Source organism: Dryas octopetala, chromosome 6, assembly GCF_963921425.1.
Source record: "Dryas octopetala chromosome 6, drDryOcto1.1, whole genome shotgun sequence".
NCBI classification, from domain to species: Eukaryota; Viridiplantae; Streptophyta; class Magnoliopsida; order Rosales; family Rosaceae; genus Dryas; species Dryas octopetala.
In genome coordinates this window covers 3856797-3872744 of record NC_141371.1, presented here as the reverse complement: position 1 = coordinate 3872744, position 15948 = coordinate 3856797, and the positions used below count along the sequence as shown (strand labels likewise).

Sequence of the window (15948 nt, the reverse complement as noted above, 5' to 3'; positions counted from 1 at the left end):
AGTTGAGGTACTTTTTTGCAAGGTTTTAAAGTTGGGGTACTAAATTGATACAAAATGAAAGTTGAGGTACTTTTTTGCAAAGTTTTAAAGTTGGGGTACTAAATTGAAACAATATATAAAGTTGAGGTACTAAATTATAATTTACTTTTTTTTATTTTGTAAAAGGGGTAAGTCCCACCGGGGCATTGGTCAACCAAGGTTGATTAAAAAAACAAAAAAAAGCGAGAGTATATTGTTTATTGTCCCCCTGGTTGAGGTATTGGCCACTTCTCTTCTCGCGCTCTTCCGTATTGAGCGAGAAAGAGAAGAAACACAAAGAGAAATAAAAAAAAAAAAAAATACATCATTTTCCATATCCAATTACCGAAGGTCACAGACTCGACCATCTCTCTTACTGGCTTGGCTTCCTATCACCATCAACCCCTAGCTGTTCTCTTCTACATTCTTAATAATTCTCGCACTCTTTTTGCCCAAACCCTAACCTTTTCTCCACGCATTTCGTCGGTCAATTCCTTCAATAATTGATCGTCTCCTATCATCCCCAAAATTCAGGGCTGGCATCGGCGCCGATGCAATTCCTCCCACTATTTATTTCGATTTAGGGTTAGGGTTTTTGCGATGCTATCTCTCCTCCCCTGAAACCCCATCATCGGTGGTTCGCTTAGGAAGGTAAGCTCTGATTTCTTCGTTTCGCGTTCATCAAGTTTCCTTCTCAGTTATGCTTACAAGCGCCTTTGTCATTAAGCTTTCTTGGTTTGCACGGAATAGATGATTCTGTCTTTTTTATATTCATGTGAATTGCTTTGAATTGTTGGGTTATTTAATTATTATTATGTGATGGTTATGGTTAGGGCTAGGACATTTAGGCAAATGGAAGCTCCCGGCGGCAATCTTGACTCGTATAGAGCTCCTTCGGGAAATAGTAGTTCTAGAAGATATGGGATGCTATCCGCTTCCAATATCATTCAGGCACCACTTTCTGCCTTGCTGGAGTACTCTGGTCTTCTCCGTGGCCGCTCTAATCACCAAGAAGCGGAATCTTTGATTAGTGGGCGTAGCTCTGCTGGGTTTCGGGATCACCATCATGGTCAGCTAGACCAATCTGTGGCAACAAACAATGACGGGGAGGTCTCTATTAGGATAATTGGTGCAGGGGAACAAGAGCATGACAGGGAAGGCGCGGGTTTAGTAGTTGGTCAGTTGAGGGAAGTTACTGCCCCCCAAAATGAGGTTTCTTCACAACCAATGGCTGGGGCGGCCTCTGTCACATTGGCAACAGAAGAGGGTCAGGGAGATACCAGGACGGATCGTGGTTCAGGAGAGGGCATTTCCCAATCGATAAATGGAAGTGCTGATGGAGAAGTAGGTGATGGAGCTGGGGCTAATGGCAGGGATTCTTCTTACCAAAGATATGACATTCAGCAGGCTGCCAGGTGGATTGAGCAGATCCTGCCTTTTTCTTTGCTTCTATTGGTGGTCTTCATCCGCCAGCATTTGCAAGGTAAGTGTTTTTCTAACTTATGTTTGCAAATATTGATCATGCTTTTCGTTCTCTTAAAATGAATGCTCAGTTGTAGTTAGACATTTATTTCATTGTATCTGCTATTTGATGATTACTGGGTTGATAACCATCTTGGGGATTTGTATTGTAAGTTTGGAGGACGTGAGTTGGAGGACAAGTGTATTCCTCCAATAACTAATTTATCAGTAGCAATGAGTGTAACTCTCTCTCTCTCTCTCTCTCTCTCTCTCTCTCTCTCTCTCTCTCTCTATAGACACATGCATATACAAATATACACACATATATATATATATATATATCAAGAATTAAGATGCTAGGAAGAGCAAAGCCAAGTATATATTTGAAACTAAGTGCTGGTGAGTGATAAAACCCATCTACTTCCACGGGCCTATTCCTTGGGTTCAATGTCCCTTAAGTTGCCTAGGAATATAAAAAATAAAAGAAAACACTATTGATTTGGCCTTTAGTCAGTTGTATGATGAACTGGTAATATGCATTTCTACCTTGATTGTCAACTTCAGGTTGTCCGCTTATGCATGCTACTTCATCTGTGTGAAACTTGTCAGGTTGGTAGATATTAAAGAACCAAACATGAATCTTATAAAAAAGAACCAAACAGGAATGATTTTACCTTTTGCATAAAATGTTGTTCATAGCCATTAATTCGGAATACTTGCATTTGTAGAGTAAGGGTTCTCATTATGAGCATATTTAAGCTCACCTTTTTAGGCCATCTTTTCCCCTCTCTCCTTTCAAATTAGCGACCATTTTTGCTCTGCATTGACTTACAGGTTTCTTTGTTACAATTTGGATTGCTGCTGTTATGTTCAAGTCAAATGATATTCTAAGGAAACAGACAGCTTTGAAGGTATACTTAATATTTATTTATTTTGCAACTTTCAACAGTTGCTGTTGTTTTAGCATAGCGAGCTTTTGTTTATTATGCATAGATGTGGTTGTTGGCTGCAGGGAGAGAGGAAAGTCTCTGTTCTAATTGGCATCTCTCTTGCATTCACACTTCATGTGGTTGGCGTTTACTGGTGGTATCAGAATGATGACCTTCTGTACCCATTGATTATGCTTCCTCCTAAAGTAATTCCACCTTTCTGGCATGCTGTTTTCATCATCATGGTGAATGGTAATCTTTTTTTGCCCAAGTTATCACTGTGGCTGTTCTTTGCAAATTTTGACAGTTTTCAATTTTTTGTAGCAAATAATTTTCTTATGTGATAATTTCTCTTAAGCAACTTTCTTTCTGTGGCATCATTCTTAGGATAGCAGTGGGGAAAGTGTTAAGAACTTAACATTTAGTTTTTATTTCTTATTAATATTCAAATCTCTCCTACAGAGGGTGCTTCACTTTTCAGAAGTAGTTCTTGCTTTTGTGTACAGCATGAAATTTTAGCTTTACACTTGTACTTGTAATTTTGGCTTTCTGTGGGCGCATGCATCTTTTTTCATTTATTTTAACCTTTGCAGTTTTCTATCTTATGTGTAGCAAAAATTATTTGTATTGAAAGCATATTTTGAGCTTTCCGTACATGTGTCTCTTCATCAAGTGTTCGGATATAAGAGATTTTCATGTTCTTATTGTTACTAGATGCTTCATTCCCAATTTCTGTAAAATTTAAGCTATATGTTAAGTTATTGTAGTGCCTTGTGATGGTTACCTCAAATTGGTTGCTTTCAGACACCTTGGTCCGGCAGGCAGCAATGGTTCTCAAGTGTATTCTGTTAATATACTACAAGAACAGCAGAGGTCATAACTATCGTAAGCAGGTGAGGTACTATGAAATTAAGCAAAAGTAAATTGGGTAAAGTTACTTTTGTTTCGGAAAAGATTAAGCAAAACAACAGAAACTGGCTCAAAGCTCTTCTTATGAAGCTGTTGCAATTACTTCTTGTCTTTCATTTGATTGCTGGAACTAAAATGTAGGGCTAGGTTCATTTAATTGACATTTTCCCCCCTCCTTTATTCCCCATCACTTTTTCACTGTAGAAGTGCCTCTTTTCCAGGGTCAAATGCTTACTCTGGTTGAGTATCTACTGCTGTTGTACCGTGCCTTGTTGCCAACACCAGTGTGGTATCGGTTCTTCTTGAACAAAGAATATGGAAGTCTTTTTTCGTCACTTATGACAGGCTTATATTTGACTTTCAAGCTCACATCTGTTGTGGAGAAGGTAAGAATTTATGTTGATATAATTTTTCTTATGTTCCCAATATTACTCCAGTTTTATGACCTCTTCATGAAGAATGACTCCTGGAAAAAGTAGTTTTTCACATGTCATTACTGTTTTTTGCTCTCCCCTTGTTCGATGAGGTTAGGTGCAATCCTTCTTTGCTGCATTGAAGGCATTATCACGCAAGGAGGTGCACTATGGGGCTTATGCAACATCAGAGCAGGTAAAATGGATATATATTTTTTCCCAATTGACTTTCTTGGAAATTTGAATTGTCTGAGTGATATGAATCATATGGCAAGTGGTGGGGGTTTGTGTACCATGTTCACAGTATAAGCAACATCTGACCAATGCCTTGTTTGTGGATGGTGTTACTGATACTATTTTGGTTTTAGATTTTAAGGTTTTCATAGTTTTATTTTGGTGGTTTTGATCCTTAAATGAAAGAGCTATTGGTTCATGCATTTAAGTTGTCGGTGATCTGATGCAGGTCAATGCAGCAGGTGATCTATGTGCTATTTGCCAGGAGAAGATGCATGCTCCCATCCTACTTCGTTGTAAACACATCTTTTGTGAGGACTGTGTATCAGAGTGGTTAGTTTATTTCTGTGGTCTAGGTTTTGTCTTTATATATTGCATTTTAAAACTGTTTGTACCAAATACCGTAGTTACATTTTGTCTTTGTTGAAACTGCTTTCCTATCCGACCAGTTACCTTGCATTGCAAATTTTACATCATAATAACAAATTTTGAGAAACAAAGTGATTGTTGATTGCTTTTTCAAAATGATTTACTTATTGAGAAAACTATGCAGAATGTTAATATTATCGGTTTGAGAATTTGTCAAAATTAGTTTTGGTTTCCGTGGAATGGTCTCTGACCTGAGTAATCCCCCAAAAATTTAATGAACAACCACTCAATAGCCTTGCTTATGGTAGTTCTTTTATCCCCTTTGTCTGCTGACAGACTTATTTGTTCAGGTTCGAGAGGGAACGGACATGCCCATTGTGCAGGGCTTTGGTAAAACCTGCAGATCTGAGATCGTTTGGCGATGGATCAACGAGTTTGTTTTTCCAGCTGTTCTGAATCATCTACTGTAAAAAGCGAGGAGTTCTTCTGCTTTGGTGTTCAAATTCTTATTCAAAGCAGCCATCTCCCTCCTGATCCTTATGACTATACGGGTATATTTGATTGTATTTTTGCTCTGCCTTGTTCATGGGTTGCCCTTGGAAAGAAAAGTGTTTGGGTATAACTGAACTGGCTATTGTTCATACGATGTATTGAGAGAAAGGTCAAATGTATGTAATGCGCGAATTAAGCTACAGAGAAGTTACTTTAATACCATGTCCAACTGTTAATTTGCCATGAATGAAAGTTTCCCGCACCCCTTCCCCTCATATTACATTTCTGTTTTTCCTTCTAGATTTTCTTTTTCTATTTTTGGTGGGTTGGCAAATGACAATTGTCAAACGTGAAATCTATTCCCAGACTTCTTCAAACGTCGCTCACATGGCCCCATTTGCACCACTAATTTTTGGTGCTACAAGGCCAACTACTACCTCCAATTTTTTCACCTCTTCCTTCAGGACCTTCCCTCACCTGATGTATATATAAGATAGTTCTCCAATCCCTCTCTCCAACCCCATATCTCTCTACATCATTGATCATATTTCTACTAGACAAACACAATCTAACTTCCCCACCTTAGCTTTCTCTGAGAATTATAGGTAACCTTTCATCTTTGATCCTCATACAGTGATGGCAAAGGGAAGGAGGTACATGCACAATTGGGTCGAAGTTGCACCACCCCAGATCATAGCCCACCAAAAATGTTCAAATCTTCCAAAATTAGAGACCATTGTTGAAGAAGGATCTGAGAGCTTTGAGATTCTGCCAAAACGAGTGGTGTTTCTTCTTCCAGTATTTCTATCTTTTGTTTCTTACTTCTTATTGTATAGGCATATTGCTTGATGTGCCTGGGGGAAATGTTCATATAGAAGGGAGGCAAAATTGTAAGTGATATAGATCGGCAGGCTAGAACTTGAGGTGCTTTCAGCACGTCTGAAATGTTATGATATTTTGCATATAAGCATTGATTCAATTGTTGCAAATTTTTCATCTCTCTCTCTCTCTCTCTCTCTCTCTCTCATTTCTTGCTGGTTGTGGCTGAACATAAATGCATGCATATCTGATGTGATTTAATTTTAATTAATTCCAAAGCTTGTTCACTGTTATCTTTCGATCAATTAGTCAATTACCATGTTTATAGAGGGACATTGAGTTTGAATCCATTCGGGCATTCCTACTACTATCCGGCTTTTTAAGTTTTTGAAGGAAAAACCTCAATATGTTAGGAAGGAGCACAAGGAATTACAAATTTACAATCCTCTGAATCTCTGATTCTGAATGGCTGAAGAAAATCCTGGGCCTTCTTCAATCTAAAAAGAACCACTTGATGTGCTACTTTATTACGAGCACGGATCGATACCGGATGATCAGTCATTTCAGTTGCGGAATTTTTGTAAATTGAGAGAATTCCCGGGTCTTTCTTTTTGAATTTTGCAAAAGAACCGACATTATTTAGAACAACAACCTACAAATCAAATAAGAATTCTGAAACTCGGAACAAAATGCACTGGTTGTACAAGGAGGACATGGACAATATTTGATGATCTTGAAGTAAGGTACACATGCCATTGGAAACAACCCAACCTTAAGCAAAAGAATATTACATCCACAAATTAATATACATTGGGTAATTTTAAACCCCCTAAACTAACTTAAAAATTTTCTTAAACCCTCACCTATCTAGAAACTCTCCCAAAACCCCAAAAAACTTATAATACATTTTTTACCCTTCTGACACACTCTGACGCGCGCGCTGACGCACTCTGACGCGTGCTGACGCACTTTGATGCGTGCTCTGACGCGCGCTGATGTGGATCAGTGAAACTGAATTTCAAAAATTCAGTTACACTAAAAAAAATATAATTTTACATTATTATTAATTAGAATAAAAAAATAATTACACCATTATTTTCTACAGAAAAAATAATTACACCTTTATTTGAAAAAAAATAACAATTATATCAATTCAGTGTTTCACTAGAGACTAAATGCAGTTTTAGTCTAAATTCAGTTTCACTTAATGCACTGAAACTGAATTCAGTGAAACTCAAACCCTAAGCTATGTCATCGGCGTCCACATCTCCGATCTCAAACTCAAACCATAGACTACACCGTTGTCGTCCAGATTTTGAATGTTCGACCACCTCACATGCGCCGAGAACACGACTCATAAATGAATTACCTTTTTCACTTCTCCCAACCATGCAATGAACTGTGGTCCTTTGGTCCTATACAACAGTAATCACCAAAAGCGTGAGGCTGCCTAAATCTGTTTTCACCTGCAAATTTGATTCATAATATGTATTTCAGGACCACAATTTCATTCAAAATTCATCTAAAACTCACAGTTGAAACTGTTTCACGAACTGAGACTGTTTCACGAACTGAAACTGTTTAATCTCAATAAAATTCCCTAAAAAAACCAAAAGATCCAAACTTTTAACGATCAGAGACATTAACATAAATTACAAATCTGAAAGTTAGGCATGCTAAATATGCATAAATTGAAATTGTGAAGCAAACCTTCACAAGATCTCCTACTTCTTCCTTACATTCCAGTTTGTCCTCTGCCAACCAGTTTTCCAAAAGGTTCTTTTTATTCTGGTTCACAAAAAACAAAATTATTAAAGCATGAATCGAAGCCAAAAAAAAGAAAGATCAAAATCAGGTCTCACCACCACTTGCGGCAGAGCCGCCGCAGTGGCTGTGAGGTTCAATTTGGGATTTCTTGATTCATCAACAATTGGACTAATCCAAACACATAGAATTGAAGAGCACAACGAGAAGAAGAAGATGGGTACCTGACTTGACGAAAATGGTTGTCGGAACACAGAGATTGCCGACAAGGATGTCTCCGGCTTCTCTTCTTCGAAACGGCTAGCCTAGGGGTCGTCCAAATCTTCTGATGGCACCAGTGGACTCGGAACGACGAGAGGAAGCCATCCATGGCGGTCCGGCACCTCGTCATGGCCGGAATTGGCGGATCTCCGGCGAGGGAGCGCAGGTTTGCCTAGACCCGATCCGGCGTGGACGCTAGCTTTCATGGCGAGTGGAATACAGGAGGAGGAAGAGGGAGGAGAGACGAGAAGATCGGGACCGGTATCGCCGGCAACCGTCGTCGGACGACGGAGCACGCACCGGCGACAACCATGCGGAGAGAGAGAGAACATACAGAAGAGAGAGAGAGAGTCTGAGTGAGTCTAATATGATTTGTGTTATAATCAATGGGAGAGATTAAAAAAGGGTAAAACTGTAACATTAAAAAAATAGGGGTCAAACTATTAGTTGACTAAGGGGTTTTGGGAGAGATTAAATGTTTAATAGGAGGTTGAGAAATAGTTTTATTAAAGGTGGAGGTTTATAAATAACTAAGTTCAAACTCGGTAGTTTTAAATAGTTTACTATAATAAACATTTCAGGCAGAAAGAATATCTTCCACCCCCTCTTTCCCTCTCTAAGAGAAAAAGGAAGAAGAAAAAAAGAGAACAAATGCTACACTAATCTTTAAGAAAAAAAAAAAAAAAAAAAAAGACAATGCTGCTTAGGCAGAAGATGCAGGGGGTCTTTTAGTATCTTCTGCTACAGGAGGTGTTCTAGCATCTTCTGCTACAGAAGGGTTTTTAGCATCTTCTTTCTGAGGAACTGAGACATCTGAATTTGGTGTGACTTCATTTGCAGAAACATCTTTATTTTCTTGTGGGTTGTGGGTGAGGACAGGAGGCATTTCCTTAGTTGGTGTGGTTACAGGTGAAAGGTCCTCTGGAGGTGGGGTTGGGGGTGGTGATGAGCCTGGAGAAATGGAGAGCATCCTGGAGACCTCAGTTGGGCTGGTTAAGGGGTAAACTTCTGAAACTTCTTCGTCGTCTAAATACACAACATCCTGCATAGTGAGTTGGTGGTATTCAACAATTTCCCTCAGGAACCGGTTCTCGCGTGCATAAACTGAATTCTCATTAGCTAATCGAGACTTCTCAGCCAGAAGTGTCTCCAATTGAAGCCGGATCTGACATCACATTATATACATGTTAGGAACAATAAATTAATGAATGCATATATGTGCAAGTATCCCGAAGAAATTGTACCAACATTAGAAACAAAGAAGCAGAAAATAGACCAGTCCTAGTTTAGGATCAAGCACAACAAACACTGAAAAGGAAAACAGTACACATACCAAGTCATCATCTGCCTTGTGGTTTCCCTTGTCACGATTCTCGCGAAGGCGCTTATTTTCTTCTTCTAGTTGAGCACATCTTTCCTTTGCAAAAGCCAGATCTGCTTTAACAGTTTTCAGCTCCCGAAGAAGTAGTTTTGCTTTGGCAGCCGTTGCCATTGCAACCTGTGACCCAAAACAAAGACCACTTATGCATTCCACTGGCTTAAGTGAAATCTAAATAAATCCCAAATGAAAAATTGAGAATGAGGTTCAATCCCATCATCAATGTATAGATCAAGTTTTCTAATCTCACATGCACAATTGTTAAAGGAGTTCCAACTTATGTAATGTAAGTCTAAAGAGTATCCTATCCCCTTTGCTGTGAATTTCATTCATGCTGTAAGTTTGATGCATGCACGGAACTTTGTAATGTTTAAATCCAGTGACAGACTGACCAGTCAGAATGATTCAATAATTTCAATCAGACTCATTAAGATTCTCTACTTTTAACAGCATGAACCAGTCACACACAAATACATAATTGCCACCTTACGTCGCGAGATGCCTTGAGTTGATTATCACTGTTGGTTTGAGTCTTAGGCTGCTGCCATGAACTGTTCTGGTTCTCACCAAAAGAAGCTTGATTTTGTGCCTCGGGATGGTCTCCTCTTCGTTTCATTTGCAGCTTGATGTCGGCAGTCTTACTCTCCACCATCGTACGACCTTCCTGAAAAGCAAAAACGACAACACAAATAACATTATCATGAATACAATGTTGTTTCCTATAGTACTGAACATGGCATATAAATTGAAGAAAACACTCCATTTAGATTTACAACTAGCAAGCAAGGATTAGCATTTTACCTCGAAAGCCTTCTCAAAAGTGTCACCGAGATTATTAAGGGAAGTTGTGAGTGCATCCAAGCCCTTTCGGAATGTGGGATTTTCCATTCTTCTTGAGTTGTCAGAGGACTGATATGGTTGCTGGAACTGTCTCCAAAAAATGAATAAGAAAGCTCGGCAATGAAAATTTATATAGTGCATGATGAGATGATTGTATATGTCTACAAAGTTAGAAACTTGGAAACCAATTTGACTGAATATGCATACAAATATGAAGCTGAAGGATCTCACCTGAGAGCCACTGGAGGCATAGGAGGACTGTGATCTGATCTCTCCAGGCATATCAGCTTGTTCGGCTACACTATCCTCTTCAAGAATGGCTTTGGCTTTGCGAGCCAGAACACCCCAAAACCCAGATTTTGTGGATGAATCCTCGTACGCAGAAAAGTCCTGCATTATTATATTTATAGGCATCAAAATCATCTCAGAACAGAGGCAATTCATTTTCATGAAGAACGCAAAACAGGGTCACACAATTCATTGAAAATAAAACGAGCCCAGATAATCAAATCAGATCAGAGAAATCATAATCAAATTTACAGAGAAAAAAACCAAGATCAAGAATTCAGGGAAAACCTTGGATCGACTGCGTTCGTGGGAAAGCGCGGAGGCGCGAATGGCCTGAGCGGCGAGAGACGAGGAAGCAGAGAAAGTTTTGGAAGATTGCAGAAGCGAAGCTGGAGACGATGCAGAGTTGTCGTCAGGTGAGCGATGAATGATCTCCTCTTTGAAAGTGGACGCTCTTGTCATCCCCTGTCTTCTCCTGTACGCCATTTCTCTCTCTCTCTCTCTATCTCTGTTTTCGCTCTTTAATCGTTTATTCCAAAACGCAATCACTGAATGATTGAATGAATCGCTTCCGTCACCGGCGATCAAAACGACGACGAAGGAGGAAGCGTTTTGCAGGCAACCGCTGTTTGGTTGGTTTTTGGGTTGGCCTAACGAACTCTTCCGCGTTTTCTTCGAAAGCAAAAAAACTGAAATATGAATGAATGAAAGGGAATGAAATGGAAGCCGCAGAAACAGAAAAATAATAGCGTCAGCGCTGGCTATATATAATAATAATATTCTATTCTCTAACACCTGTTCTGTTCCTTATTCCCTGCCCTTGGATTTTCATTTCCATACAAAAAATTTAAAAATTTCTATCCAACCAAGGCAAGGACTTTATTTCCTTTCAAAAGAAAGGTAAGGACTTTATTACACAAAAAATGTTTATTAATAATTAAGGTGGGTCATGTAAACATGTTGTGTTGTTGTTGTGTCACTTGTGTGACAACTCATGAATATTGGGGTGGGGAACTGGCCCATGTAATTAAATTGTAAAAGGACTTCATCAACTGGAACTGGACCCCTTTGGAGAGTTGTTGACGTGTGAACCAGTTTCATTTTTTGTTTAATCTATAGTTTATTGTTTATATGCACATTGTGATTCCCTCAGACTAAGCTAGTTAATTGCTTTGTGTACAAGTAATGGTATGCCACCACAAACTCTTTGTGTGAGCGATTCGTATATATGACAGGTCAAACTCAAAGACATGCGCATATTTTTACGACAAACTTTCAGACACAGCGACACAGCCAAAAACCCAAAATGATTCTCTTCTCTATAAAGTGTGTTTTTGACAGATTAATGGATTTAACAATAAGGTGAAAAAACATATTAGTAACTCTCGGACAATGAATGTTCAAAATTTCTTTTGTTTTAGGACTTCAGTCCCTTTCTTACAGTTGAAGAGCTAAATCAGTATACTCATGAGTATTGATTGAAGACTGGTGTTGATAATCACCATAAGGCTGATTTCTCAGCTGCATGTGGTGGGCATAGGTAGAGAGCTCTCTGATAAGTACTCTTTTTATCAGAAAAGGCCATCAGCTCAGCACCTGAACCGTTCTGCATGAATCTGTCATGTCCTGAAGAATTTATCTTACCAAGTTGAGCTCTCAAATATGGCAGATCGAATGTGAACTGGCGAGGCAGTGACATGGCTTGGTCTGGTTTTGGCACTTGGCTTGTCTCAGATGAGCTGCTGATTGCATGACTTGGACCTTGAGCAGCTTTTGTTGTTTGATCATCTCCTCTTAAATGCACTGGACTCAATTTATGTGTGGAGCTCTTAATTTGACTAAAACTTGGAATGCCCATGTTTCTAAGTCTGTGTTGCAACAACTTTGAGTGAGAATACTCCGAAGGTGACTCCATGGGTTGTGCTTCATTCCCCAAATTCCCTTGGTTCAGTATCATTTCTGTTGACTTATTGCCAGTGGTTTTGAACCCGGAAACTGAGAAACTGTAGTCTCCAGCATTAGATTTGAAAGAATCCAACCGACTCTCATTTCTTCGATTCTGATGAAATTCACTGGAGTGAACTTCACCTCCCAATGTACCATGTGAATTCTTTCTTTCACTACTAGATGCCACTTCAACTGTAGCACTTTGGATACCCATTTCATCACCTAAAGATCCCTTTTCTCCTTTGTCAGCATCCCAGGAATGCAAACTGTCACCAGTGCTCTTCATAATAAAAGTAGGATGCACATGAATCTTGTCCCAGAAATTTTGAGATGGTGGTGCAGTGAACACAGTATTCAGAGTACTTGGTGCCCATTGGGTAGAGGCGGTTGTGAAAGGAGTTTGACTTTTTTGCAGTTGGAACCATCCAAGTAACTTCTTTCTGGCAATCATCTGAGCTGTTGGTCCTAAGTCTTTAACAAACAACATCAAGCTTTCTCTGTAACCAATATCCTGCTGATTCACCTACATAGAAAACTGACTATTCTCATGGAAGATTTTGTGACATCAATCAATGATACATAAATGAAAAACCACATTAGTTATCTTGGCCTTTCAGGAATATGGCATTAAATTATCAAGGCCAAGTGATGTGGATAAGGTTTGCTGATTCTTGAACTAGGCACATAAACACATAAACACACACACACATAGAGGATTTTAATGATAGGACAGGAGGCCTACCAAAAGGCCATATTGCATATATAGAAGTTGAGATCATTAATTCAAGGACCCATTCATTTGCAGAAGAACAGCACAAAATAAAGAAAATGTGCACTTTAGATACCACAGGCCGTGATCCTAAAAACTAAAACCATATTCCATAGTTCATGTACCACCTGATTATTGGGAAATATGTGCTGTCTGTATCACTGGTGTCATGTATTTCACACACTGCATATGAGGTTGTATATTTAGAAACACAAAAACAAGCAAAGAAGACTTACATGCTCAAGTTGCTTTACATTACTAGAAATTGTCAAAGCAATTGACTCATTCTCATTGAGGAAGGATGTCCAAGGTCTATATGTACAGCGTTGATCTGCTTCAAAGGATCTAGATCTTCTACCATCTTCAATACCTATTAACAAACACAAACAAAATTCAAGTAAGGTCCTAAACCTTGACTGAACTGTGAGAATTAGTTAGGACAACGGATCAAAGGAATTTGGGTTTGTAAAATAATGGATTATATTTTACTTCTTACCGAGAACTTTGTGATCTCTTTCATCAATGCCAGAGCACCCAGTTTTTACTTGGCTTCTCCTGATATTTGATGAACCACTAAATGAGCATGCCATAGCTTTTGATGATTCAGCAATCTTCATGCTAAGGGATTTCATATTTCTAGCAATTTTCGGACAGGAGCTAGAAGCTGACTTCCCAACTTCACCTTGGGCCCTCCTACCACTTCTTTGTCTCGTCTCTGAGAATTCTAATTCAAAGTTCTCAGGATAGGTTTTTAAAACATGAAATACCTTCTTAGTTAGTTCATGTATGACACGAGCCTGTAAAAAACAAGAGTTTTTATTCAGCTGATGGAGCAAATGTAGATTTTTCAAGTTGGAGAATTAAAACTTTCCAAAAGTTATGCAGAGGTTCAATTAGCAAATTAGCATACCTGTCTAAAATAAATGGTAGCTGAAGAATTAAAATGCATTGCATTTTCTGTTATTAGAAATGCATCATGCTGCAAACAGTTCATTAATCGTCAGATGACAAATCAGATGTCAATTAGATAATCTATAAATAACGAATACTCCAAACAGCCAAAGATATAGCTTTAATAATTTTTTAACTAAATCAGCTTTTAAACTGATCCATGTTTTGGATCAGGACTCCATTATAATGAGTTATCACCAGCAGATCATATTCTAGCTCATGTGAAACAGAAAACAAGTTGGATATACATATATACAAGTTGAATCTTGATGTTATGTGAGAAAAATAATAAGTTCTATTCTGAACATTAGAAATTCCTAAGGTTATCTGACATCTAAGACATGTTAAATAGATTACGCCGGCATGTTGATCATCCAGAAAATTTATGAGCTTCGAACTTTCCATTATGGTGCATACAGAGAAAAATGCCTAGGAGAGGAGAAAACTAAATAATAGAGTCAAAAATACAAGGAAACTTACATTACCATCAATTTGAGTTCAGTGAGAGGGCAATTAATAAGCCATGTGTCCCCCAGTTAAGACAAGGTTAACCATGACATACTTTTAAAGTGCATTCAAGCAAATAGTTCAGGAATTGGTTGGTTTGTGGTAAAAAAAGGCAATTTACATTTAGAATAGAACTAATTTTTGAGAGAGCAGCAGACCTCAAATTGTTCAAGGGTTTTATACATTCCTTCATGAAGTTTAGCCCTCATAGTCCCAAAATCCATAGGCTCTTCGATGATTTCATAGTAATCTTCAACCTTATAAAAAGAAAAATTTATAACCATGACTGAGAAAAGAAAAAGAAAACATACAAATATTAAATGATAAAATCACAATGAGATATGCACCTCATTGGGGTCAACTGGTTCAGCAAATATTTCATTGGTATCTCTCCTGTAATTTTTCAAAAATATGCATATCAACACAACGATGAAATTTTCTAATAAGGTACTTAAAATGCATATGCAATCATAAAATATGCTATTTGTCATATGCAAATAAAAAAAATGCTTTAAAATAGTACCCACCTCTGTAATATGTCAAGGACAAGCTCAAGTATGCGCTTTTCCGGTAACCGGATTGTAGATAGAACAGTGGATGGTTGATCTAACGCAAGCACTAGGTTAGACTGAAATTCATTTTTGTTGTAATTCATAAAGGTGCAGAAATACAATGAGACTTCACAGTGAAGAAATTAAGCTAACCAGTGTAGGTAGCATGAGCACCAGGTTCTGGGCCATCTTTACCCTGCACAACCTTTTGATCTGATAGAAAAACAAATAGACTGCACATTACCACATCATTGTCATCGAAATAAAAAAGAAGGTCATTTATGGTGCGAAAGAGGGTCACCACTATTAGTTTGGTGATCTTCATGACTGGTTTCCTCTTGACCCTGCATGACACATTAATTGGGAAATTGGGGACTTAATACAATTTACAGAAGCCCCTTAAAATGTAACAAGATAATGTCACACACCCATACACACACACACACACACACATATGTGCAATTAAACAAAAAAGAAGCAACTTTCCTGGTTCGGTGGGGGTGAAAGTACAGTAACAGCAACTTCATCAACAGGTCTGAGTTTTCTCTTCTTTCTGGCCCTTGTCCGGAAAGCTGGTCCCTGAACGTTACCCAAGTGGCGCTTCATTTGCTGTTCACTACTGCTACTTCTAGTAGCACTAGCACTAGCAGTAGAACCAGTCCCAGTGCTTGTACCAGCTGTGACACCCACGCGTCTCGGCGGCTGGGCCTTCCACGCTTCCAAAGCAGAGATTCGCGGGCTCCTCCTGTGCCCCTCCTTCCATTTTGACTTGTCTAATTTTTTACTACACACAGTTGACAACCAAAGTGAAAAAAACCCACATTGTTAAAGTTAAAAGAAATTTCAAACATACTCTCACATTTTTGTGAACATGAACAAAAACCCACCTGGACATTCTCACAAACACAGTCCTAGCTACTCCTACTTGGGGGGGTTTTGACCAGGTGATTCTATAGTTCCATAGGTTTATAGAAAAAGAGAAGAAGAGTTGAAAATGCAGTGAAAAATGTGAGTGTGGCAGAGGGTTATACAACTACATAGGGAAGAT

At 38.7% G+C, this 15948-nt stretch overlaps 3 protein-coding genes across 4 annotated transcripts; 1 reads left to right on the top strand and 2 right to left on the bottom strand.

The window, feature by feature from the left end:
• The first annotated feature begins 252 nt into the window (after positions 1 to 252).
• On the top strand, positions 253 to 5100 carry LOC147281267 (RING/U-box superfamily protein). The gene is made up of 9 exons (XM_086248687.1): positions 253 to 669; positions 852 to 1501; positions 2314 to 2390; positions 2492 to 2660; positions 3213 to 3301; positions 3539 to 3703; positions 3849 to 3926; positions 4194 to 4297; positions 4684 to 5100. The coding sequence occupies exons 2-9, from the start codon at positions 871 to 873 to the stop codon at positions 4787 to 4789; spliced, it is 1419 nt and encodes a 472-aa protein (XP_086104813.1). The 5' UTR covers positions 253 to 669; positions 852 to 870; the 3' UTR covers positions 4790 to 5100.
• A 3115-nt stretch (positions 5101 to 8215) lies between these two features.
• Positions 8216 to 10880, bottom strand: LOC147281266 (heat-inducible transcription repressor). Of its 2 annotated transcripts, none has more exons than XM_086247370.1 (6): positions 10464 to 10880; positions 10119 to 10277; positions 9849 to 9974; positions 9538 to 9711; positions 9003 to 9167; positions 8216 to 8834 (listed from the first exon to the last, which is right to left on the bottom strand). In XM_086247370.1, the coding sequence occupies exons 1-6, from the start codon at positions 10659 to 10661 to the stop codon at positions 8373 to 8375; spliced, it is 1284 nt and encodes a 427-aa protein (XP_086103496.1). In that variant the 5' UTR covers positions 10662 to 10880; the 3' UTR covers positions 8216 to 8372. The 2 variants fall into 2 exon arrangements, with proteins under 2 accessions (XP_086103496.1, XP_086103497.1); XM_086247371.1 differs by having other exon boundaries at positions 9849 to 9968.
• A 793-nt stretch (positions 10881 to 11673) lies between these two features.
• On the bottom strand, positions 11674 to 15686 carry LOC147281265 (uncharacterized; the record flags this gene model as incomplete). Its single annotated transcript, XM_086246529.1, has 12 exons — positions 11674 to 12362; positions 12396 to 12645; positions 13128 to 13261; positions 13388 to 13446; positions 13561 to 13688; positions 13802 to 13870; positions 14508 to 14606; positions 14697 to 14742; positions 14877 to 14955; positions 15054 to 15113; positions 15202 to 15244; positions 15369 to 15686. Coding segments are annotated over 12 exons (1974 nt in total), but the record flags the coding sequence as incomplete, so codon positions are not given.
• Positions 15687 to 15948: the final 262 nt, after the last annotated feature.